Below are 24,927 nucleotides of genomic sequence, written 5' to 3'. Positions count from 1 at the left end.
GTGTGTGTGTGTGTGTGTGTGTCCGAATGTGTAGGATGTTTCCCTTGACTTTTATCAGATAGGGGAGTCTGATGTGGTGTTGTTCTACAGTGTGTGGGCCGTGGTCATCAGGCTCGGTAAAGGTCATCTCTTACTCTTTTTCTCCCAATTTCTCGCCTCACATCCCCTGCCCACAACATGCGTCTGTATCTAGGGTGGGGCCTCTCATCCTACGCGACCAAACAGCGCTATCATCGCCAGGCCCCTTGTTCATTCATCAGCTCTGTCTCTGTCTCAGACTGTGTGGGTGTGTCGGGAGCTGGGGTCCCTCTCCTCTCCTTTCCCTCACCCCTCTCCCTCTCCTGCCCACCCACTGTCTGTCTGCTGACGTGGCCTGGGGTCGTTCTGGGCCCTGGCCCTCGGGCCCCTGTGTGTGTGTGTGTGTGTGTGTGTGTGTGTGTGTGTGTGTGTGTGTGTGTGTGTGTGTGCATGTGCATGTGTGTGTCATTCGCCCCACCCCTCCCCGCGGCGCTGTGTTATCGGTGGGATCTGCGTCTGTCTGTGTCTGCCAGTGCCGCTAGACGCAGGAGGAAACAGGATGCGAGAGGATCAACTGTAATCTCACAGTGCGCTTTGTTCCACACAATCCCAGGCCGATCACTGTATTCTCTACACGCAGGGCCGCCACTGGACATTTACATGTGCCAACAATCACACCGCTACTGGCCCACTAAGGTGAGAGCTCAGACTGAGTGAGAGTTAGTGGGTTTGAGGCAGAGAGACACTGGTAGGTGGAAGAGGATGTGAAGAGACCTGGAGCTTTATTTTGAGGGTTTGATGGATATCAACGAATATGGAAATGTTAGGTCTGGAGGTTTCTTTTGTAATGAGAAAGGAAACATGTCATCAGTGGCATATTTGACTCGCTGATTATAGTGATGATGATAATGATATCTTCAACGATATGATGTGGGATTGATATATATCTCAGTAAATATGTTTCCGTTGAAGATGAAACGAAGTCAAATGGGATCGAAATTGAGGAAAATCCTCAACGTTGTCCTCAAATGAACTCGATGATTACCGTGCACAGCACATAAGAGGCCTACATTTCCAGATCTGAGCAGGTGAGGTCCTGATTCGGCCTCATTATTAGGATGAAAGGGTGGGAAGAAGGATTTGTGCCTGTTTTAGCAAGTCTCGGTATTCAGTCAAAAAGCTTTATCTCCACCTCAGGGAGATCAGGGAAGAAAAAGGATGCTTTTGAGATGTTTTCTGCCAGCCCAATTTTCTATGCCTGGGAGGCAGCTTACTTAGATTCTTAGCATTTAATACCGGCAACGTTAAATACCCTCATAATTGTTTTAGCTTTACTGCTCAAAGCCCTCCTTATTATATGAATCAAACTCGGGACCCTACAGTAAGCGGCTGTGCCAAAGCGTGTCACTTCCCCAGCTCCATGATGTGAGTACACTGAGAATGTGGAGCCTAGTTCTGGTAAAACAATATTATTTTATTGTACAGGAACACGGCTGTGCTAATTCCTCAAGCTGCAAACCTCACGGACCACAACTTTGTCTATAATTTGCTGGGAGCATATGTTCATAGCAACGGTACATAAAGCGGAACGGAAAACAGTAGTAGAGAGCGCATTAGTCAGTACAGTGATTGGTATACAAAGCAAAGGGGTTTTCCTCCAACTTTCTTCCCCTTCCATGGGGCCCTGGAGACACAGTTCCAGCGCCGGCAAGGCATTGGTTAGAGCTTGTTTTCAGTGTTTTGGGTGTCATAACTTTATTATATAGGTACAGTGTGGAAAATAACTTTTTAACAGAGTGTGTTTAAACTTATACGTACAATTGGTGCTCGAAAATTGCCTTTAAGTATCTCAGATTTCCATTTGATTCCCTCTTTTGCTGCATTTTTTGTGGTGTGTTTCATATTTTGCATTTATCTTGGTGTATAAAGTTTTGTTTTTGCCTTTTAAGATGAAGCATAGGGACTTTCTTGGCTTTTCACTTTGGAGAGTGGAAGTGCGGCAAGGCAGAAAGCGTAGGAGGACCATGTAGAAAATCTTTAACAGGCTTTAGTTCAAAGTTAGAATCGACATGCGGCTCCACAAACAGTAATCTGAACTACCTCGTTTATCTCCATGTCCACCTCAAAAATACAGTTGATGGGTAATTGAGGCAAAGTGGTGGTGTTTTTTGGAATTTTTCAACTGCCACGTCTTTTAGATGGAAAAAAAAGCTTCCTTTCCTGTTTGTAACACTCTGTCAGTCAACATCACCGCAAGTGTAAAGACCCCTGGCCACCAGCAGGTGACACTTTTCCCTTTGTTCACTAGTGCCATTTGTCCGTGACAACATGTCCTTGTGCTTAATGGATATGAAGCTCTAAAACTCTGGTGTAACGTCGTGTTGTTGAGATGTAATTTCTTATGCAATCCAATCCTCCTCTGTCCCCAGGGTGTGAGTGCATGTCCGGGGATGAGGGGGCCTTTAAAAAGCTTTCCCCTTCACTGCTCCACCAACAGGCTTGGCTTGTGTGGAGAGGGCCATTCAACTGCACTGCTGGGCTCTGCCGGTCTGTGTGTGTGTGTCTGTGTTTGTGCATGTGTGTGTTTTCCTGTTCCTTCGCCAGACCCCGACCAGTATTCCAGCCTAAACTACTTCTCTCCAGCTCTTTTCATCTGCTGAATCTCTCCTCCTATCTTCTTACAATATCATGTCCTTCTCACCTTTGCAGTGATTAAATTGTATCTGTGCTCCAGTGCTCTTACAGCATGCTTCGCTGCAGCTCGCATGGACCGCAGACCTTCTTATGTGCGTGTGCAAACTTAATTGCCGAAATCAGAATCAATCAGTTTTGTGGCCAAGAATGCTGACACAAACAAGGAATTTGACTCTGGTTGTCAGAAGCTTTCTCAGTTCCAGAAACTAAACATGAACATAGATTTGCTGCCCATTTGGTGTCTCACCGGCTAGAAAACAGATCCCTTCAGTTTAGATTTCAGCCTTTCATCCTGTGATGGAGTAGACACACAACAAAAATGACCCCGGGTTGGTTTTTGTACAAAGCAGTGGCCTCCACATCCCTTTCCAAGTCCCTTCAGTATATCTTGTCAGCAGCATAGCCTAACCATGGCCTGTGAGCGGCGAAGAAAGCGAGGCCCGTTGAGGTCAGCTGCAGTGTTACTACATCAGCTAGCCTATACTACACCAGTGCTGCCTGTATAGTGTCGTCGGTTGTAAATCTCCTGTGCTGTGTCATGTGAAATTTGTCTAGCGGTGTGCCTGCCTCCGGCTCTAAACACAGATTGCCGTTTTAGCGGCAAGCCACTACATCCAGAGATTTCTTTTTGTGTCCCAGTTTCAGCAGATGGTCAAAAGACACGACAGGCGCTGCAGCAGGGGCCGCTGTCCAAAGTGGTGTGGTCAGTTAATGTGAAGGCCAAGGCGTACTGAGTCAGTAGCCTTCCCTACATCTCTGGTTTTAGTCCCTGACGCATGGATATAAGAGGATACTTTGTTTATGAACGCTTGTACCTGCTCTGAGTCAAGCACGGCTGATCGTCTTCTTCCCTACTTTCTTGGATAGTGTAGCAGACACTTGCCACTAAACTCCATTAGACATCTGGTTTAATATTCCCCCATTCTTCTCTCCTGGATGTTTCCAAGTTCATTGAGGTTTTTCTGGTCACTCCAATTTTCCACTGGCAGCTAGCGAGGCTATCCCAGGGTGGTTCCTCCTGGAGGGCTGTCAGGACTCTGGGGCCAGCCTCTGTAGGGCTTTCAGCTGCTGTTATGGGTGCTTTTTCTCCTTCGCATTTCAACAACCGCATGGCTGTTCAGCAAAGCGGGGCCTTCCTTTCCTGAGGGCACGGGAGTAAAATGATGTTGCACACACAACATCCAACACAAGACAACAGAGCACTGTTGCTGAAATATGGAGTTTCCTGGTTGTGGTTGAATAATTGTATTTGTTTTGTTGAGTGCATTCAGAACCTTTGGGTGTTTGATTTCAGTCACCAAAGTGCGGGGTCTATTCATCATAAGTTTTTACTTAAAATTCTGACCTGAAAATAAGGTTAACCACACTCCAAGCATTACACAGTGCTCTTATTTTTATGACGTGAATAGTTAGTTTGTATGCTTTTGATTGAAAGAGTTGTCACACTTAATATGGCTGTATAGGCATGGGGGAGATTGAAGGCTCCATACACATGGATATTTATACCCAGCGGACATCATATTTTAAAAATCTGATTTCCGATGTCTTCTTTGGTTCATTGCACAAGGAAAAAAGAGGGTCTTGATCGCCACAGTTCCATGGCTTGTGTAATTGGCTTTCATTATGGCCAGGCAGAGCCTTGGCAGTGCCAGACCCACCAGGGGGTGACAACCAGTACAAGCCCCATCATCATCATTTTCCCCATGAGCAGCACAACTCAATGGGCCCAGAAATGGGCATGCATCTATGGCTGAGGGAACCACCCTTTCTCTGGAAACTGCCTTTATCCTGTTTTAAACATTACACTGACGCTCTGTTTGTGCGTCTATGTGCAAATGTGTTTTTAACGGTGTATGTGTGTGAGGGTGGAGGGCAGTGTGAGTGTGTTGTGTATTTTTATTATGCGGCCAGCAGCTGAGTATGTGCGTGCATACGTATGCGTGTGAATGCACGTACATTATGGCTGTGCGCCTCCGTGCGTGCATGTGTGTGAGGTGGGGGCAGCACCGCAAGCTGGTGGGGCACAGCTCTGCTGCTAACCAAAGAAGCAAGTGGTTGTGAGTCAGTCCCCACCGGGCAAACCTGTGGCCGTGGTATTAGCGCAGCAGCACCAGTGCCAAGATAGGAAATTAACAGTGGCTTTGGGTGAAAACGTCTGCGAGAGTTCAGAAAATGCCCCTGAGACCAGAATAAGAGGTGCAAAAAATCCCTCTGAAGGAAGAAGAGGAAATGAAATAAAAAACAGCTGCGTATAAGCTGTTTATTTAGTAGTACCTAATGCAAAAAAGCTCCATAAAATTAGGCAGAGGCGAATATAAACCCCAAAAGATAAGTACATTTGACTATTCTGCTTTATGCAAAGCTGTCATGCCAAGGCTAGACTCCAGCTAGCAGCCTTGGCTCTATCTGACCGCACTGTCTGGGCCCATTAAATTAGGTAAAATAAGCAAAGATTTTACGTCTAGTAACTTTTAAAATTGTTAAAAGTTTATTTGGTCAGGCAAAATGACACAGGCCATGCTGGGGCATTTTTGTGTTTTATTTCCTTATAATTTCCACTTTATTGTTGTACTTTGCTGCTGCAGATGTAAACATTTCCTCCATTTGCTCATTTTAGGATATTATTTCTGTTTTTGGTGGACACGGCTGTGGGTGCGTCTGCAGTATCAGTTTATTTATTGAAGGTACTGAATGTTTACAAAGTTTATTTCTGCCTTTAGTGTTTCACCAGATTCCAAACTGTTGCAGCTCTTTTTTTGCACTCAGAAAGTTTTGCGTATTTGTTTAAACTCCATTCATTTGACAACGTTTTGTAAATCTGTCACATCTGACATGTTTCAACATGTAACAGCCACACAGTCTAATCTAGTGCACTGTGATTTCACTGGTTAATATTTCCCAATAACTCGTCATAATTCATTACATATGATAACAGCTCTTTCTAGATGTTACAAGACTTATTTAAATCAGTCTCTGAGAAATCTCGGACCACAGGAAGTTTGCTCTGTCGTTTGATTTCACACCCAAATCCTCTGCAGTCACATCAAGTCACAATGTCCAGAACGCTGGAGTTGCTGTTAAGATGTGACGTAATACAGTGAAGTTTGTTGCCAAACTGATCTGACAAGCTTCTTGGCTGTTCCTCTGAAAGCCATTGAGGAAATGATAAATCATCAAGTAGCTTTTGGCTCTCTGAAGTGCAGAAAAAAAATGCTTTTTACCTAGAGAGATTCAAATAATTGCAACTGAGTACATTACACAACATACATCAAAAGACTTACAAAACATTCCTCTCTGCTCTGCGGTTAGCCTTGTTTCTGCTGCTCAGCCCCTTCCAGATTACTGCCAGTTGAAGGGAGACCGGAGTTGTAATAGCCCACAGTCTGTTTTAGACCAGGGCAGGCCTTTTAAGCCAGCCCTCTGCAGCCATTAGGGGAGAAGTAGAGGACTTTGAGATATGTAGAAAGAGAAAGGAATAGTATGACATGGTTACTGCCACCAACCTTTTGGCTACATGTGTACCAGAGTCCTTTGGCTTTCTTTTCATCTTAAATTCATCACTGATATCCCAAAGAACTGTCGTTTGATAACATGCTTTTATGATTAAAAACCTCATTTGTCTTAGTGCTGAGACGATCAATAGCAACTATCTTCATAACTAATTAATCTTTTAGGTTATATCAAGGAAAAATGTCAATCATTTGCTGTTTTCACCCGATATGGCCCTAAAATAATATCATGCTATTTGAGGGGATTTTTGCGATAACAATATTCTTGATGATATAAAAAGTAGTTAAAAAAAAAAAGTATTATTCATTTAAGAAGTGATATAGTTTACAGTAACAGTTTCCCTTTAAATATTCAGTAAAATTAAAATTACGGAATTATTTCTTTAGTTTGTGAACAACAACAGTAACTCAGAGTGAGATTCAGATTCTGTATACAATTTTTTATTTTTATTTTTTATATATTTTTTGGACGTTTTAGCCTTTAATTGATAGGACAGCTTAAGTGTGAGGGGGGGGAGAGAGGGGGAAGGACATGCAGCAAAGGACCACAGGCTGGAGTCGAACCCCGGCCACTGCGGCAAGAGCCTTGTACATGGGGTGTCTGCTCTACCACTAAGCCACCAGCGCCCCCAGATTCTGGCTCGCAAATATGAAGAAATGTCCCCTGGGATCTATATACATCAACAGGTGATTTCCTTCTTTTACTTCTACTTTCATCAAGTAGGTTTACATTACCAGAGGTCTATGACAAAATCACTTGACGACACCGACTCCCGTGTGCGAGCAGCGAGAGAGAAGAGGCAGAGATGCTGTGCTGCTGCCAGAGGAGCCGCTGAATGAGTTCCCTCTGCAGGGATGGTAATTCGCGGTAACTCACTAAAAGAGTCTGTGAAGTCTGGAGCTGTTCATAAAACATTCAGGAGGCCACAGTTTATTCCACACTGCTGAAGCTGCTCCTCTTTTTGGAACCACCACGGAGTCATAATAATTTTGCTTTCAGCATGCTTGTTGGTTTATCGTGATGAGAGGATATGGCACACCCCTTGTTGCTGCACAAATTTGTTTCCACAAGAGTTAGTTATTGAAATGATCTTAATTTAACAAATTGTAGCCCCTCCGGGATTTCATTGGCAATTTCATGGACTGCTGCAGCCCAGAATGCCGGATTTCATGGCAGCTTTCTTAAAAAATAACAATAACTTACACTAACATTTCCACAAACGATGCATAATTCAATCTATCTCACCTTGATTCTTTCAGCACATGCAATAGATCTGGATGCAACAGCCTCTCGTTGCATCTTCACAACCAGAAACAAGGAAGTGAGTTTGGTGATGATAAGCAGGGGACTGCTATGATTAGTGAAACTCACAGGAAACTACTACTATTGGTCAAATTCAGGAAAGTTGCGGTGATTAGACAAAACTGCTAGGTTGCACATAATTCAGGATCGGTTGATATTTCATTAACTGTTGCGATTGCAACATCGCAGCATGCTGCAGGGGCTGATTCATGAGTATTAGAAATGGCGCCTCTTTTTGGCTTGATGACCGTGCCTTTTGCATTTTATCCAGAGGTACAAACCCAAAGCAGTTAGATAACTGTCTGAACTAGACAGTAATTCAGTTTGAATGTCACACGATCAGATGAAATAACATAAATTGGATTTACAATATTTCCACTCATCAGTACTCAAACAGAGCACAGGTAAAAAATATCTCCTGTTTAGGTTTAGCTGCTGATCTTATCTTGTGTAGTCTTGGTGCCATCTGGCTTTTGAACCCCGGAGTGTCTCCTTTCATGTCCGTGAGCAGTGTGAGCGAGGCAGCCAGACCTGCAGACCCCAGCTGTTTGCAGTGTGGGCAGCAGCACAAGGTGCTCCTGTAGAGGAATTCAGCACTTTGGACAGCACCTAGACCAGCTCTCCCCACACTGGAATTCCAACACTGCACTCTCACAGGCTGGGCCCAAGGACTTTGCGGTCGGAAATGTGACCACATTTCTACCAAGGTGCAGGAGGGAAGCCGTTTAGGAGAGGGAAGGAAAAATTGGTAGCTTATCAAGACAATGGAGAAGACTTACATGGGTCTTTAATGGATGTGGTGGGTGATAAACATGAACTGTGTTCCTGGTTTTGTATTTAGCTATGGTAAACGTGATAAATGTCAAAAAGCATCTAGAAATTGCTTATACCACATCTCATCCTTGGATTTCTAATAAATGACGTCTTTTCCCTCTTTCAGGCAGCCGGGAAGCAGCGTTTACCTACGCCATCACAGCGGCAGGGGTGGCCCACGCCATCACAGCAGCATGCAGCCAGGGCAACTTGAGCCAGTGTGGCTGCGACCGGGAGAAGCAGGGGTATTACAATCAGGAGGAGGGCTGGAAGTGGGGAGGCTGCTCGGCTGACATCAAATACGGAATCGAGTTCTCTCGCCGCTTCGTGGATGCCCGCGAGATTAAAAAGACCCCACGCCGTCTGATGAACTTGCATAACAATGAGGCAGGGAGAAAGGTAAAGAGTTTATTTTTCTTCTTATTCTCAGATGCTTTGTTACAAGTTTTGTTTTTTCCAAGTGTTTCAGAGAAAGCAACAGCCAAACTCTTCTGAAGTCTTTTTGAATGAACAGACAATATTACTAAATTAAGCAACTCATTCCACCTTTAAAAAATAATGAACCAATTTAAAGGATAATTATATTTTATTACAACTTGAATCTAATTTTTGCAGTTCAGGCAATCAGTTCTATCAGTGATAATAACACTGTACTCACCAGTCAACTGCTGAGACCTAGAAAAAGAAAAGAACTCAGACAAACTTCTATGGAAACCCAAACTGTCCCTTATTATTTAACTATAAAGGTTGCCATCATCTAACATTTTGGGTGCGTTCACTTATGTTTTCACCTCCAAATGAAGTGGTTTAGATAATCTGCCTTAACTCTTAACTGCTCATGCTTCTTGCTGCCACATTGTTGTAGCAGCATGGTTGTGCTCTGGTATCTCAGCAATTACTTTGTGGAGTGCAATGTTATTGTACGCAATAGAAATTACAGTTATCAGACCCAAGATGTAATGAAGTGGAATTATCCTTGAAAATGTGTGGGGTGCCCACTAGTTTACATGGTAAAGCAGACACCCCATATACAAAGGCTGTGTCTGCGGGTTTGATCCCATCAATGAAGGCAAAAAGCCCCCAAAAATATCCTTCAAAAAAAGCAGCAGTGTGGAGGATTTAGTGGCATCTACTGGCAAGGATTGAAGATTGCAACCAGCTGAAACTTCTCCCATATGCCAAGCACAAACTCCTGTTTAGGACACCTTCAGTGTTCATTGTTTGGGAGGTTTTTACAGGAGCCGAATGATTCACAGAAGTTCTTCCTTGCCTAAATAAAGAGGACCAGGGGTCACATTTATAAAAATTGGGTGCGCCCAAAATGAGGCCTGAAAGAGGCGCATGCCACTTTAAACGAAACAGACTTGATGGGAGAAAGTTTGACCCATGCTTGGAAACATTTTGAAGATGGGAAATTGGTGGAGGTGGAAGCCTGATAGTAGAAATTGTCGATTATTTTTTAGTGCACATCATTTTTGGCTTTTGTCCGTACGTACATTTTTAGTATGGATCCTATGCACTGTTTTATAAATGAGACCCCAGGTGATTTAAACCGGTATAACACTGAATAAAACAGTTTTTACGTTACAAATCAGCATTTCTCCAAAGCTGTTTGGCTTGTCGCAGACAACCTGCTAATGTGTGCTCACCTTTTTTCTCTGATAACTTACGATCCAGATGTTGGGAAGGTTTTTGTTTCAAGCTGAATTATTGGCAGAGGTCTCCCCCTCTCCAGAACAAACAGACCCACTTTTTTAAACTTGTAGAAACACGGAATAAAGCAGTTTGACTTTCAAATCTTTTTCTGACGCTGTCTGGCATGTTGCGCAGAGGCTGCTAACAACGGTGGCTGACGCAAAAGCACAAAAACCAGAGCCAGTGTTTGGTGTGGCTGTTCTGGGCTACTGTAGTGTTGTAACAAGGGCCCGCCCCCTATGTAGATATAAATGGCTCATTTAAAGGTAATGAAAACACAGCAATTGTTATTGTCAGGTGATTGTACACCAAATAAGACATACATATTATATTATTATATTATTTTCCATTTCTGCTAATATATTCCCCTAAATCCTACACACTGGACCTTTATAGACACAAAACACTTTATGACAAACTTGATGTATACATGTGTGTGTTAATGTGTTCTTTTGCACAAGAGCAAACAGTTCCAGTTAAGAGCTAAAAGTCACACTGTCATGTGACAAAACACTGTGTTTGATCCAGTTGCTGACTGATTGATCACCCAGTTAGCCTTTCAGCAGCTTGTTTTGCTCCAGCCAATTATTGACATGTCTTTCCATTCTAAGAGGGCGTCTTTTATTTCTAAGAGAGTGTTGGCAAACTTCAATATGGACATGTTTGTTTGCTATTAGTCATCTCAGAACAGCCATGGAGGAAAGACAAAAGAGAGAAAAAGAGTGTGAGAGGTAAATAAAAGAGAAGAGATGATGTTATGTTGACAAATGGATCTAATTAATAACTTGGGCTTTATCGTGTCCACTGGGAAAGTGGGGCCTGGCCAATGGTTGCCAGATGGAGGACTGCCATCCCCTCTTTCCAGCTCCTTTCATGGAATTATGAAGTGTAAAGTCAGGAACAGGATATTATTGCAGTTCTCTGCACAATACCAAAACATGTCACTGCCATTTGACTGCGTCTATTCAGGGTGTGAAAGCAGGCCGACAATGCCGGTGTTAACACAGCAGACTGATAGGGTCTGTGCTGCATGCCAGGGTGCTGGCATGTTGGACTGTCAGTTGGCACTGTTGCTGTTCTCACTCTGGGGCTCGGAAACTCGGATTCTAGGAGGATGTGCAAAAGTCAGATTTCCTCTTTGCTGAGACAGTAAGAAGCTGAAATCTCTCTTAGACTGGAAGAGGTTATTAAGGATACAGAAGTCTGAGCCTCTGAAACTTTAGTCTTGCTCATAGTCTGTAAATGGGATTCATCTATACATTTCTGTTGGTTCATGGATAGCTCTTAGTTAGCTCGCAATTATTGCTAACTGTTAATGAAACTGCTACTGTGTGCAAGTTAGTGTTTGTCTCGCATTCTTGACAAGTTAACAAACAATTTCTATTCGATTCCCACCACCTTGTGGACTGAGGCGTAGATTGTGATTTGCATGTAGGCGGGGAAAACCTAGACAGATGGCCATCAGATCTGAGATCTAGCCGACAGAGACACATCGATGAAGTTAAGTGTAGATCAAAGTGTTGCATGTGGATTTTGTCTGGAAACGCAGCCCATTCTCATTCCCAGGTCATTAAATAGCAACACACTACCACACCCCTAGGAATGTGATGTTAAAGCCGAAGGCACCCTTTGGCATGTTTGAGATGCTTTTAACTAACTCCAGTATAAGCCCATCCACTGCAACACTTTGAACACAAGAGATCACAGTTCATGTCCCGTTTGAAACCAAAAGCCAAGTTTGTTTTCACATAACGTTAGATATCGACAATGTGTAATTTACATACAGTCTTCACACACTTCAGTCACTCACACGTCAGGTTATATAACAAACTTACTTATTTTAACCCAAAACCTGACCGAGTAGTTTTGTTGCCTAAACCTAACTGAGACTGTTTCACAACATTAACCACATGTTACGATGTGTTTTAGCTGTGCTTCACACAGATCTGCCAAAGGATATAAATGGTAAATGGACTGCACTTGTAAAGCGCCATTCTAGTCTTCAGACCACTCACAGCACGTTTACACTACATATCACATTCACTCATTTACACAAACATTCACACACCGGTGGCCGAGGCTACCATACATGGTGCTACTCAGTTACCATTCACACACTCACACACTGACGGAATACGCTTGGAAGCAAATTGGGGCTCAGCACCTTGCCCAAGGATACTTCGTCATGCGGACTGTAGCCAGGGATTGGTGGGCGACCTGCTCTACCGGTGAGCCACAGCTACCTTGATGCACTGTGTGTTGGTTTGAGACATTGAGGACCATGACAAAGGGACGGTATTTGACAACCTGGAAATGAGAACCAGTTGCGATACGAGAGGCTTGAAATGACAAATGTAAATTCAAAAACTGTTGTTTTTATGAACGAGATTATCGTCCCCTTTCTGCTAGGCTTACTTTATTGTGATTTGCAGGGTTGTTTAAGAACCTGGTAACTGAACGCATCAGTTTGAAATGGCACAACACAGCATTGGCAGTACTGACGGGAACCTTAGACAATGCAGGGGCCTTGCAGCTACTGGCACTGCTGCAGCCAGTTCATATGGGTATTTCAAGGATATTTATGAATAAATTAGCAGATACGAACAGGAAAAGTCTTGGAATTTGTGCCCACCAGGTCTGAGAAAACAAGTTCAAACATCAGCTACATCTGCAGTGAATTGGAAACGACAAATTGAATTAAAGAATCTGACCAGCCTTGGGATATGTCTGTGTGTGAACAATGATCACAAGATTTTATTTTATGAAAACTGATGAAATAAAGGGTTAAAAAGTTTGGGGTTTTTTTGGGATGATGGACTTAGTTCAAAATTCACGTTGTGCAGTATGAATTTGAGCTAATTCATTTTAATCCGTGTGAACTGAACTTTGAGCTAGCTCTTGTGAATGTGCACAACACTACTTATTTGTTTTCCTTGTCTGTTTCGTTCTTCTATCAATCTTTAATCACATCCAGTGAAGTTCAGTATATAAAAGGTCTTTGCGCTGACATGTTCAAGACAAATGAGGTGATGAAAATGATCCTGACTCTGATGAGGAAGGAAGTGGATTCTTCCAATGGGATCCAGCTGAGATTGTGTTTTCTAATCACTGATAAGAAGCATCATTGAAACAGAAAACTATAATTACAATAGTTTCCGTGACTAAACCGAATGTAAAAGAACACCCAGTGAATCCCCAGATCTCTTTCATCTTGCATCGGGGCTATGTGTTTGACAAGTGATCTTTAGATGGGAATCTGCTCATACTGGACTAATTAGTAACAGATCAGAGGCTTTGATGGACACAGTTTAAGTAAATGTTTCCATGCATCTGTCAGACTCCTTATGCCAGGAATTCCTTGTGGTTTCTGCGCTATACATTTTTGGAAATCCTCGTTCTAAATCAACATGCGAGGCGAGATTGACAGCTGACCCCGGCTTTTTATGAAGACGGCGGAGCTCATGTTTTTTCAATCAAATGTCCTCAAATCGGGAAACTGTGACCACATGAGTGCGTGGACAAGACAGACAGAGATATTGAACAACTCTTGTGTACATTTCGTAAGTGTCTGATAGAAATGATGACTTGTGCTTCTGGCGAGGCGAGGTGCCAGGAAAAAGCTGCACTGGAAAAATGCCCTGCCAACCAAACTTACATCTCATACAACAAAGACACACGCTTCGTTCGAGCAAGTCGGGGGTTCATAATTTGGGTAAAGGAGTCATGTCAGGACTATTACAGACGCGTTAATATGACCCATTCCAACTCCCCCCTCCCCCCTCTCCTCTGTTCCTTTGAGTACAGTTCAGCAGAAAATGAAGAGGGTACAGTTTTTATTTTGAGGTTTTCTAGTTTCTTAGTCCCACAGGGCAAAGGATTGACACTTAAATACTGACGACAGCACACAATATTTCCCATATGCCCCGGGATTAGGCCTCAAGGAGAAGACATTCTGCCCTGTGTACCATATGTTGGACATAACCTCAAAGAGAAATTAAGTCCAAGTCTGAGTAAGGGAATAACCTAAAAAATGTGACATTATTGCATTTAAAATTACTCTTTGACTAAAAGCATCTGAATCTATAACTCTGATGCACTTTCATGCATGTGGCAACATTTCTTTCTTCTATTTATCACATTGTTTAAGCAGTCAAATAAACCCTGTGTCTCTTGTCCAGCTGTAAACAATTGATTAAGAGTGTCTTTGTTTTGTGCTGCATGTGCAACACGATTAATGACACACTGATCTGGATTCAAATGATCCAAGATGATTGATAGCTGTATGAGAGCCATGTTTATTTTTCTCTGTCATTGATGTGGTTTAGGGAAGGTAGATGAAATTACAGGATGGAATATTACCAGTAAGTGCAATTTTCCCGCCCTCAGGACATGCAACTGCATGTCATTCATGACTGAACATTCAGATATGCTCCGATTTGTCTGCTTCAAAGAGATCTATAGCTCTGCACTCAAGCCAGGTCGGCAGTTTGAAGTACCTGCACTGAATTTACAGTAGAAGCTACCAGCACAATTATCGCTTACTGGAAGCATGGGTGCAAATAAGAAATGCCCAATTGCCATCACAGTTTACACACATACACACACGAATACACAAAATCAAATAAACATCTCACCATCTAGTTGATCTGACATAGTTTGCATTTGTTTTCACTGTGTGGCACAACACAAAGCTAGCGTTCAGCCAGTCTCTGTTTAGTGTCCTCTTAACTCAAACAATTTATCCATCAATGATTATGAAATGCAGAAAAAAAGAATGGAGAGCTTTCGATGGTTCAAATACCATTACAAGCTTATAGAGTGCTGTTGATGTGTGTTTCATCTAAGATAATATCAGTGGCTTGGTGCATGGTCAAAAAAATAACAGAAGTTAAATTTGGTTGGTTCACCATAGCAGTTTTACCTCTAGTAGCATGAGTACGAGTACGAGTACGAGCATGCTGTAAAGGCATGCACATTGTTTTGTAATTCAGGTGAACTGACCTTTTCAGAGAGACACAGAGTCCTCTGTCTTTATGGGTGTAAATCAGGAGTTTCATCATAATACCACACTGTGTCAATTCTTTGGACAATGATACAATATTTGCCGATATTACACAATCTGCCATGATACGATTTCAATTCCTGTATGCATGTTTTTTCAGCATAACTGAAACAGAGCAGCTGATGTTACTTTAGTGAGAAGTTAGCAGAGTGACATGCCAAGTCAGGCAGGTACGTCGTGTTTTATCTCTGAATGGCATCGTTTACACACGACGTGTTTTTTCTTGACCTGCATTTTCTCCGAAATCTAAAATATTTCCACATTGCTTATTTATTCCAGAGTGAATAACCTTATCCTTATCATCTCGTTGGTGACACAGACTTTCAAAATAAGGGCACATATGGATCAATGTTTTGCATCACTGACATTGGATCGTTGATCATTGAACTGATAAATCGATCGAGATCGCTGGATTGTTGCACCCCTACTTTGTATCGTAACAATGATCAACAACAATCATGGCCCAGATCTCCCTGTTCATCTCTCAGCTCAAATGCATCACCTGGTGGATTTTCACTGGCTCGAGGGCTTTTGCTCGAACTACAGATTCAATTTCGAATTTTCTGTATGTTTGCCGCCACCACGCACACAAAGAGTATAGAAGCAATTTGCCCACCTGTTTCTCTCTCAAACTCAGAAGAAGCTCATCAAACTGTAAAACTAGGCAGTGCTAATGAAATATAAACCAATGTTCTTTTACTGTAGTGCCTTTTTTGCCTGAAATGTCTTGAGAAACATATTTTAGTGCTCTGTCTGGCTGTAATATGAGAATTCACGAACAGGAGGTGGGCGCCATACTGTTTCCTGCGCTGTAAAGAAATGCAGGCTGAAAAAACTGAGCTCAAACTGTCAAACTGAGCGGGTCCATGTCATTGGTTCGACAGCCCATTGGTTCGACATCCCATTAGTCCGACTGTCCGCGGTGCTGAACGGCTCGCGGCGGGTGTATGGTGCGCCGCCACCAGCTTGAGGCGAAGCAGGCTCACGGCTTATGTGTTTGTCACTTTCTTTTTCATTTTAACCCACACCATGATCTTTTCCTGACCCTAACCAAGTGGTTTTTGTGCCTAAACCTAAACAGACCTTCACCACAGGGCATCATGATGATTTCGGAACGGACTTCGGAACAATGAGTTTAATATGGTCGGAACAATGGGATGTCGAACCAATGGGCAGTTCCCAACTGAGCAGTGCTGATCAAATATGTACCAAGATTCCATTACAGTGTTGCCTGTTTCTCACCAAAAATGTTTTTATAAACATATTTTAGCTTACTGTTTAACTGTAATTTGATATTGTTTGTTGTCAGACAGCTGCTATATTGTTTCCTGTGTCAAAACAGACAAGCTGGTATGGCACAGTAGCACAAATTTCCGGAAGATTTGCATCTTTCTATTGCATAGACAGCCCAGTTTTATTAAAAGACTATCTTTAGAGCAGTGAAATATAATTTGGGGTTTGGAGTCTAATTCCATGTCTATAGTTGCTGCAGTTCAACAACTGTTTTGTTTTTCTATTACTCTCCAGGTACTAGAAGAAAGGATGAAGCTAGAGTGCAAGTGCCATGGTGTCTCGGGCTCCTGCACCACCAAGACCTGTTGGACTACACTTCCCAAGTTCCGAGAGATTGGCTACGTACTCAAGGACAAGTACAACGAAGCCGTGCATGTGGAGGTAGTCAGGGCGAGCCGACTGCGCCAGCCCACCCACCTCAAGGTGAAGCAGACTCAGGGCTACCGCAAGCCCATGGAGACAGACCTCGTCTACATCGAGAGGTCGCCCAACTACTGCGAGGAGGACGCAGCCACGGGGAGCGTGGGCACCCAGGGACGCCTGTGCAACCGCACCTCGCAACACACAGACGGCTGCGACCTCATGTGCTGCGGGCGGGGCTACAATACACACCAGTACACCAAAGTGTGGCAGTGCAATTGTAAGTTCCAATGGTGCTGCTTCGTCAAGTGCAACACGTGCAGTGAGAGGACGGAGGTGTTTACCTGCAAATAAGGACATGAGGAACTCAGTGCCAGGAAGTGAGGCGCCAAGGACTAACTGAATGAGGAAGACTCGAGGGAGCGAGATAAAGCGTGACGTGGACCAGTGAGAGATTTCGAAATAAAGGAATGGAATTTACACTATCAGCTCTTCATGGCATCGTTTGCACAGCAGAATCTATCTAATTTCTTTTCAGAAAGTAAATGCTAAATATCAGTAGGTAATACCCCAGAACTTTACTGTCACATAGAGATTGTGCTCATGTACTGATGTATCCGCAGTGAAGTTGGGACTACAGGTAATGAATGAGGCCCGCGGTGGGAACTGTGCTTTGCACTCTGGGATTTGTAATTGTTAAATTCACAAGAGACTCACGCATGGAGAGGACGCACAGTAACCTGGGAGTTGATCAAAATGACAGCAGCTGATGAGGGGTGACTGGGAGAGATATGTCAAGTCTTTGATTGAAAACTTTTAAGGGTTTTGTCGTATTTTCACTAAAGGGGAGCAAAAGTGAATCTTGACATGAATGACCCCCCAAATTGGCTGGGGCTTATGTTGGAGGTTTGTAGAAATGAAGAACATTTTGTAAGTATGGTGCGTTGGGGTGCGCCAAAATCTGAGTGGAGAACTCTGTTAAACCCTCTGCTGCCAACTGGAATATGGTGGAGTATGTTAGTTTTCCAGTCACACTGGAACTGTCTGTTCTGAACACTGAAAATAAATTGTTTATTTATGTTATAGTATCTTAAAACGAAGCACTAACGGGTAGAGATGTCTTTTTTGTACTAAGTGTAAAGAAAAATACTTTTTAGAAACTCTGACTGAAAATGTGTGTCTATTAGAAAATGCCCCCCCCCCCCCCAAAACACCTCATCTTTTCTTAAAAAAGAAAAAAGAAAGAAAAAAAAGGTTTCATTGCTACTGGTGTGTTGACAACAAAAACATCATTACAGTGTGTTTCACATTCAAACACCTTGGTTCTATTTTACTGTAGCATAGATTGTTTCCAGTCCTTTCCCCCCCAAGCAGTAACATCTATTTTCAGTTAATAGACAGTAGCAAGAAAACTCATTTAACTGCAGAGATCCTTCCTCAATTCAATGAACATGAAGCTGATATGTTGCTGGATGTGTTGTCGAGTGCTGCACTGATATTTTCTATTCAGATACGACTCATGAGAACTAAATAAACTCCCATTTGACTCAGTTTGGCAGTTCATTGCTACAGTAAAATATCAGTTGGAGTTGAACTTGCAGTCTAACTTAAAGAGAGATTCTGATTAGATCATTGCTAAATAGATGTAAACTGTGTCCAGTGGAGTGATGATTAGTTAAACCTACACACCCATGCATGTAAAAGCAGAGAAATAAAACATATAGCTGAGATTATTATTATAATTAGCCTGACATGCTGCTGGACAAGCAATTACAGTTCAGAGTATACATTTTTTTTCACTTAACGCAAGGCTAACTTGGGTCTGATGATTTACACTCGCTTGTTCTCATTAGGGCTATAGGGGAATGTTGGTCCTGGCTAGATTAGCTCTGTTCTGCTGCAACGTTAATTCGATTTTATTACAATCTGGATGTTATTTTAGCAGTTTTGGATGTAATTTCTATCAATTATAATAACATTGTACCCACCAACATAATTGCTGTGATCTGGGATACAACAAAGTTGGACTAGGCAAAAACACAAGACGTAAGATTATGAGAAAGTTGAGAAAGGCTGTAAAACAAGAGAGTGACAGCGACAGTTTACCGACTGAAGTTGTTGAAACCACTTTGTTGGTAAAGACAAACTAGGTTATAATGAGTGCACATCTGCAGGGGGACTGCTTATTGTTCCTGTGGTTTATTATTCTGAAAGCCTAACAGTCAGAGGAATGTCTTACTGGACCAAAAAGTCCTTTGCCATTGGTTCTACAGCCAACTGCTCCAAAAATACACACCTTCCCACACAGATAATAGGACCTCCCCAGATGCCATTTTTTCTCACTATGGTGAAGTCATGACCTGCCGTACTTTGCCTTTGATTGGAGTACTCATTGCTTAAGTTGATTAGGTTTGGACATGAGGAATGAGATTGGTTATGGTTAGGGTAAGAATATCAGGGTAAGCAAATCAGAGGCAGAGTAGGCCGGCTCAAGCCTTCACCATAATGGGCAAAAAAAACATGGCATGGAACAACTCATTACAGGCCTTGGATCTTTCTAACTACATAGAAAGTGAGTGTGTATTTAGGGAGCAGTGGGCGATAAATGGGTTTTGGTCCAATGTGACATTTTTCGGAGCGCTTAAGTTTTGAAATGATTGAGCTATTGGAACAATGGCATGGCACCCGACCATGGCATGTACAGTTGGTCAGTGGAGACCCAGTCTGTCAGCTATTCCCCTGTGTTTCCTCTTCAAAATAACTTTAGCTAACTTGCTTTAAGCAATGCCTCATCATTCCCAGATCATTGTTAATAATTTGGTAAATACAACGTTATCATAATTGATAGGAATACTGGCTGACTATAAAAGTCTGTTAGGTATTGTAACTATTTCTTGACAAACAACAGTATCTCTATGCAGCATCTACGATGGTTGCTGCTGACGAAAACACTCCAGACAGTCCAAGCGCCCAAATGTTGTTAACAAGGAATTGCTACAGCATTTAAGTGGCTTGACCAGCATGTTCTCATTCTCAGGGCATTAAATATCATTGCTTTGTCAGGCCTCTCCGATTTTGATATCGACGCAAAAGGCACCCTTTAACGCGTTTGTGAGATGCTTCCATCTAACCCGTTTGCAGCAATAATTGACTCTGAGAGCAAATGACAAAGTATAGAGAGTAAGAAAGTCTAACAAACTCTATCAGACCTTTATCCAGGACACCACCACTTGTGTCCCATGTGAAAGCAAAAGTGTCGTTTTAATGCCATGTGACACAATTTACATATGGTCATCAAGCACTGATGTTAGTCACGTGACATAGCTATGTCACGTTGCATTACGCAACAAACTTATTCTTTTAACCCAAAGTATGATATTTTTTCGAAATCTTAGCAAGTGGTTTTGTTGCCTAAACCTAACCGCAACTGTTTTACACAAACCACATTACAATGTGTTTCAGCTGTGTGTCAGATCGATATGCTAAAGGGGCCGTGTGCATTGCTATGTGACAAAGCGTCTGTATTTGACTACCTGGGAATGAGAACAGGTTGACGTGACACAGAAACACAAAAGTGCTATTGATATTCTTATCTAACTGCGGTCAAGAAAGTCAGTGAGCAAATTTCCAAATTATTCCTTTTATTCATGCAGCGTAAAAGAAGCTAAATGAACCATATGCTAACACTTAGCTTTGGGCTGAGAATGTGCAGTGCTTTGTGGCACTTTATGTTATAACCACTTTTGTGTTGTTGACATGTTCCTGTTGTTGCCGTCTATTCAGCTTTAATCTATATTTTTTTATATTTTTTCACGGTCGTGTGAGGTTTACAGACTATACAGGCCAGTTTATCTTTTGGTTTACATATTAATTCATAGGTTTAGAATGTATTATAAGTTTTGCACATTTATAACACCACACATTATAGAGATTTAGAGACTGATGTAGCCTAGTCTTGCACTTTGCATGATTAGTATTTTGTATGAGCATCAGTTTTTAACTTATTTTATTTCAGTAGAGGGGCTACTCAGATGGATCAGACACAGTTGTCATGTATATAGATTTGCATATTTACTCAGTTAAAATAACTTATTAATATATCATAGCATATAGTCTCATTCTGACATTTATATTTTCTTCTGACATAGATTACATTAACTCCAACTGGAGGCATTAAAAAAATGTGTTTCCCTTGACAAGGATGCAAATACATTTCCACAGACAAAGAGCTGATGTGGCTTTAATTTAATGATGAGTTGTATTATACAAGAAAGCTTATCCTTGAACCCTGAGTAAGGCATCCACATTCTTCATTTTATTGTTCAACGCATGTCGGTACAAGAATGTTCCCGCTCAGTGTTCACTTGCCCATATCGACTGTTCCAACAAATATCCAAAGCTATTATTTTCATAAATTCTCTCCCTACGAAGAAAAACACACACATTAAATCTGGTCATTGTGTGTGTCCGGGTTTGAAGCCAAACTTTATGTAGAAGTCTGTTATTCAAACATTCCAACCACGCTTAATATAGTAACTGGCAAATGCATTACGAAGCATAAATCATTAAAAAATCAGAAATAAATAAATCAAGCAGTGTGCTGACTTGCTGACGTTATTTTGTACACAGCACATTTTCATAATGTGCTGTGGTCTTCTGTCTTGATTGTGGCACGCACGGAACAGAAGTCAATTATCTCTCCGAGCATGGAAAGGAGCGTCTTCTCCATGTCTGTGTCAAGCAGAAATGTGATCAGAAAGCGAAGGAAAAGAGCAAGACGGATCATGGAAGACTGTTATTTTCCATTAAAAGCAAAAAAGCAATGCCCCCCCACAAAATAAATCCCTCATAAGCCTGCAAAATGTGATTATTCATCAAGTTGGAATTGTTTTTTGTTTGAGGATGAAAAGCACCCATGCTGTTTTTTAAGGGTCATTGGGGCTGTCTTACTTGGGTGGTCACACCCACCTGTGACACCCGCAGTAACTCTTTTACCTCACCACTTTCCGTGTTTATTTTCTGTTGTGGTTGGAACGGTTGATGATATTAGAAGTGTATTCTGAGAGCATGATGTGGTACGACTCATGATACTCCACTGACTGAATGAGGATTTAGGGTGCAGGATGACCGGGATAACGGGCTCAACACTTGAGCCTCCCCTCATGCTTTCTGTGTTGGCAGAGCCGTTCGGAGTCACTAAATGGGAAGAGGACCTTCATGCAAATGACCTGATGTGAATAGGAAGTGGCTCAGTGTGCCTCTTGTTTTTAGACACACAAACAAGAGTGTAGTTCTTTTGTGAGGGTGTTTTTGAGATGGATGGGATGGCTTGATGAAACAAGGAGGTGCATGTGTAGCCGGAAACTGCAAGTGAAAAGAGTGGTTATTTAGGAGAGGAGCTAATTGAGAGCGGTTTGGAGAAAGAGTGGGTACACTATATAAGTAGGAGCAGCTGTCGGACCAAGTTAGGGACTATGTGCAAAGCATGGTAAAATATACGGTAAAACAGTTTTCGGTTTAGGAATAATTTCATGAGAGCTAATTCATCATTTTCACTCGTTCTAGTTTTCAAATCTCTGTGGTACTCTTTTTTTATTCTAAATGTTGCTGATCACAGAAAATGAAAAAGCACAGAAGAGGATCGATGTGTGTACTTCGTAAGGCAGTGAGGGATAATTTACATCCTTCATAAATTACCATTTTGGACATGATCAGTGTCAGTGGTTCTATCCAGCTCTGTGAAAGAGAGCCATGCTATTTCATTCATTTGCTGGACGCTCCCACTCGTCCTCCTGTATGTGAAAAGCATTGTAGGCAGGCAGCAGAGCAGAAGTAAGATGTGTTTTGTTAGTTGTCTGAAGCCCTGGGGACCGGAACCGCATAAGCTCCCCATACTATGCCCTGGATTGAGAAAAATAAATCCATTTGTTTCTGACAAACATTTTGTCATTAAAAATATGAGATAGAAAAACAGAGTCTGCTGTGTGTGCCTTCTTCTAAAGCAGCTATTGTTTGGGTGTCAGGATCATTAGTTCATTGGGATATATTCTGCAAGCTAATGCTTCTGGTCTAATTCACACTGGGAGCGACCGACGCACCCACTTTTCTAATTCAGGGCCCAGTTGGGAGGAAAGACAGTCGCGTGGTAACGTGACCGCTGACATCACTGGAAAGGATGCTTGCGTCTGCCAAGGCCATGCATTAACTATATGCAAATTTATCGTATGATCCCGCTATTCAGAGTTCACTGGCAAGACATATGAGCGTCTATAGTGCTTTCGGAAACCAGGGTAGGTTCGGCTGACTCCAAAGAGGATGTGAAGGAGGTTGTTTTCATTTACAGTGATTGAAGGGGACAGAAAAGACAGAAAACTGAACTAAACTAAAATGATTTCAGCCAATAAAGTAGCTCAGAACAGGTCGATGCTCCAGAGTGATTTCCTCATTTGGCTGACAAAACCTTTTACTATCTGCTATAAAGAGAATTTACAACATCTGTCTAGGTAATTGAATGGATCCAACCCAAAGCTATATAAAACAACTTTTAGTTTAGAATTTTATTGTTGGGAGCAACATTGCTTCATGCCAAGTTATTTTTTTCTAATTTTCTTCCCCCTTTTTGTAGAGTGACAAAAGCCCTCCCAAATTCCTTTGAATTAGCTCCAACATTCTGCCTCCTTCTTATAATTTGTAACTTTGGCAAAGTGAGACAGGAACGTTCAGATCAGAAGCTTGGCCTCTCAGAGATAAGACACATCTGTGAGAGTTAAGAGAAGAGAAGCAAGGGTGGCAAAAAAATAAATTGCCCAAATGAAGGGATTAAATTAAAAATCGAGGAGTCAGAGGTCTTCCGAGCTGACGCTTGAGATTAGCCAGATACCAAGTGAGAAGAAAAGGATTGTTGTCTTCCAGACGCCACTCTTCAATTACAGACTTCTCCACAGTTGAGGAAAGGAGATGTTTAACAGTCCCATGGATGATGGATTATTCTGGGGCAATCCTTTAAGTCTTGTTTGTTATTCCAGGATGTGGAGGCTTTGGTTAAGGTGATACAACATGGAAAAACATGGAAGTACTACTGTGCTGAAAACATCTCTTTGCAGCCCTTGTGGATAGAAATGCAATCAGTCTTTGCACCATAATAATGCTTATATAAAATGTTAAAATACTCAACAAAGCGGAAGAGCGCAAAATGCAGTTCAACACTGCCTGCAACACAGCCTGCAGCAATTAAGGACGTATAGCCTCTCTTATTTTTTTCATGTGATCGCTTGGTGTTTTTCTGTGTTCCTTTAACTTTGTTTTGACTGCTTGTCTTAGTGAAAGACCATCATTTGGAGGTTTCTCATCATCTGTTTGATATTAGTGGTGAGGAACACATGGCCATTCAAAGGCAGAGCCCTGTGTGACATCATAGACCACAAGGCAAAGTGGGGATCGTCAAGACCCCAGACTGAGGACTCTGAACGCTACCTGACTGCCTCCATCCATCTGCAACTGTATTGTCCAAATAACATGCCAGCGGGGTCTCTGTTTCTGACACATACTTGTTTTTTATGTTGTTGTTATTGCAGAACTGAGTACTGTCTCTTCTGCACAAACAGTAGAGAATCGAGAGGCCTTTTCAGGATATCTTCAGTGTCATCAAAGTAGCATGCAGAGCACAATAAACTAAACTGAAATCAACTGTCAAACATAATAGCAATGACTGTGCACAGTGATTAAGTGGAAAGAAAACAGGACAAGATGCAACAGGGTTTTAATTGAAGAGTTTTGGTGTGAATCCCCTAACCAACGACAAAAGACAAAAACAGCTTCTCTCCTACAAACGGCTCTGACTGAACAGGTTCAAAAACTGTCTGTCACAGACACTGTAAATAACGTCAGATTCACAGATATTAAAGTGAAAGTTCTGACTATATATATAAGCAGACAAGACATTAGCCTGGGGAGTAATGACGCCCAATTTGGCGTGCACACCTGTTTATGTTGGACTGGAGCAGTAAGCGGTGCTTGTAAAATATGAGCGAGGTTAATACTTATGCGGTGACGCCCTCAGGCCTCACAGCTACAGTAAGGACAGCATCAGCAGTCTGAGACGATGGGATGGGTTTAACCCCAGGCACTGCTGTATTTGTGTCTGCGTTCATATGTGTGCAAAGCTCATTCTGATTAGATTT

At 42.2% G+C, this 24,927-nt stretch overlaps 1 protein-coding gene across 2 annotated transcripts in view; it reads left to right on the top strand.

Moving 5' to 3' along the window:
• wnt7bb (wingless-type MMTV integration site family, member 7Bb) overlaps positions 1-22,642 on the top strand; it is a 44,730-nt gene extending 22,088 nt beyond the window's left edge. For both annotated transcript variants that reach the window (XM_049573251.1, XM_049573250.1), the window contains exons 3-4: positions 8,465-8,736; positions 16,622-22,642. In XM_049573251.1, the coding sequence (XP_049429208.1) occupies positions 8,465-8,736; positions 16,622-17,101 (752 nt within the window). In that variant the 3' untranslated portion in view covers positions 17,102-22,642. The remainder of the gene's footprint in view (positions 1-8,464; positions 8,737-16,621) is intronic.
• Positions 22,643-24,927: the final 2,285 nt, after the last annotated feature.

Source organism: Epinephelus fuscoguttatus, linkage group LG4, assembly GCF_011397635.1.
Source record: "Epinephelus fuscoguttatus linkage group LG4, E.fuscoguttatus.final_Chr_v1".
Lineage (NCBI taxonomy): Eukaryota > Metazoa > Chordata > Actinopteri > Perciformes > Serranidae > Epinephelus > Epinephelus fuscoguttatus.
This window is presented reverse-complemented; position numbering and strand designations above follow the sequence as displayed.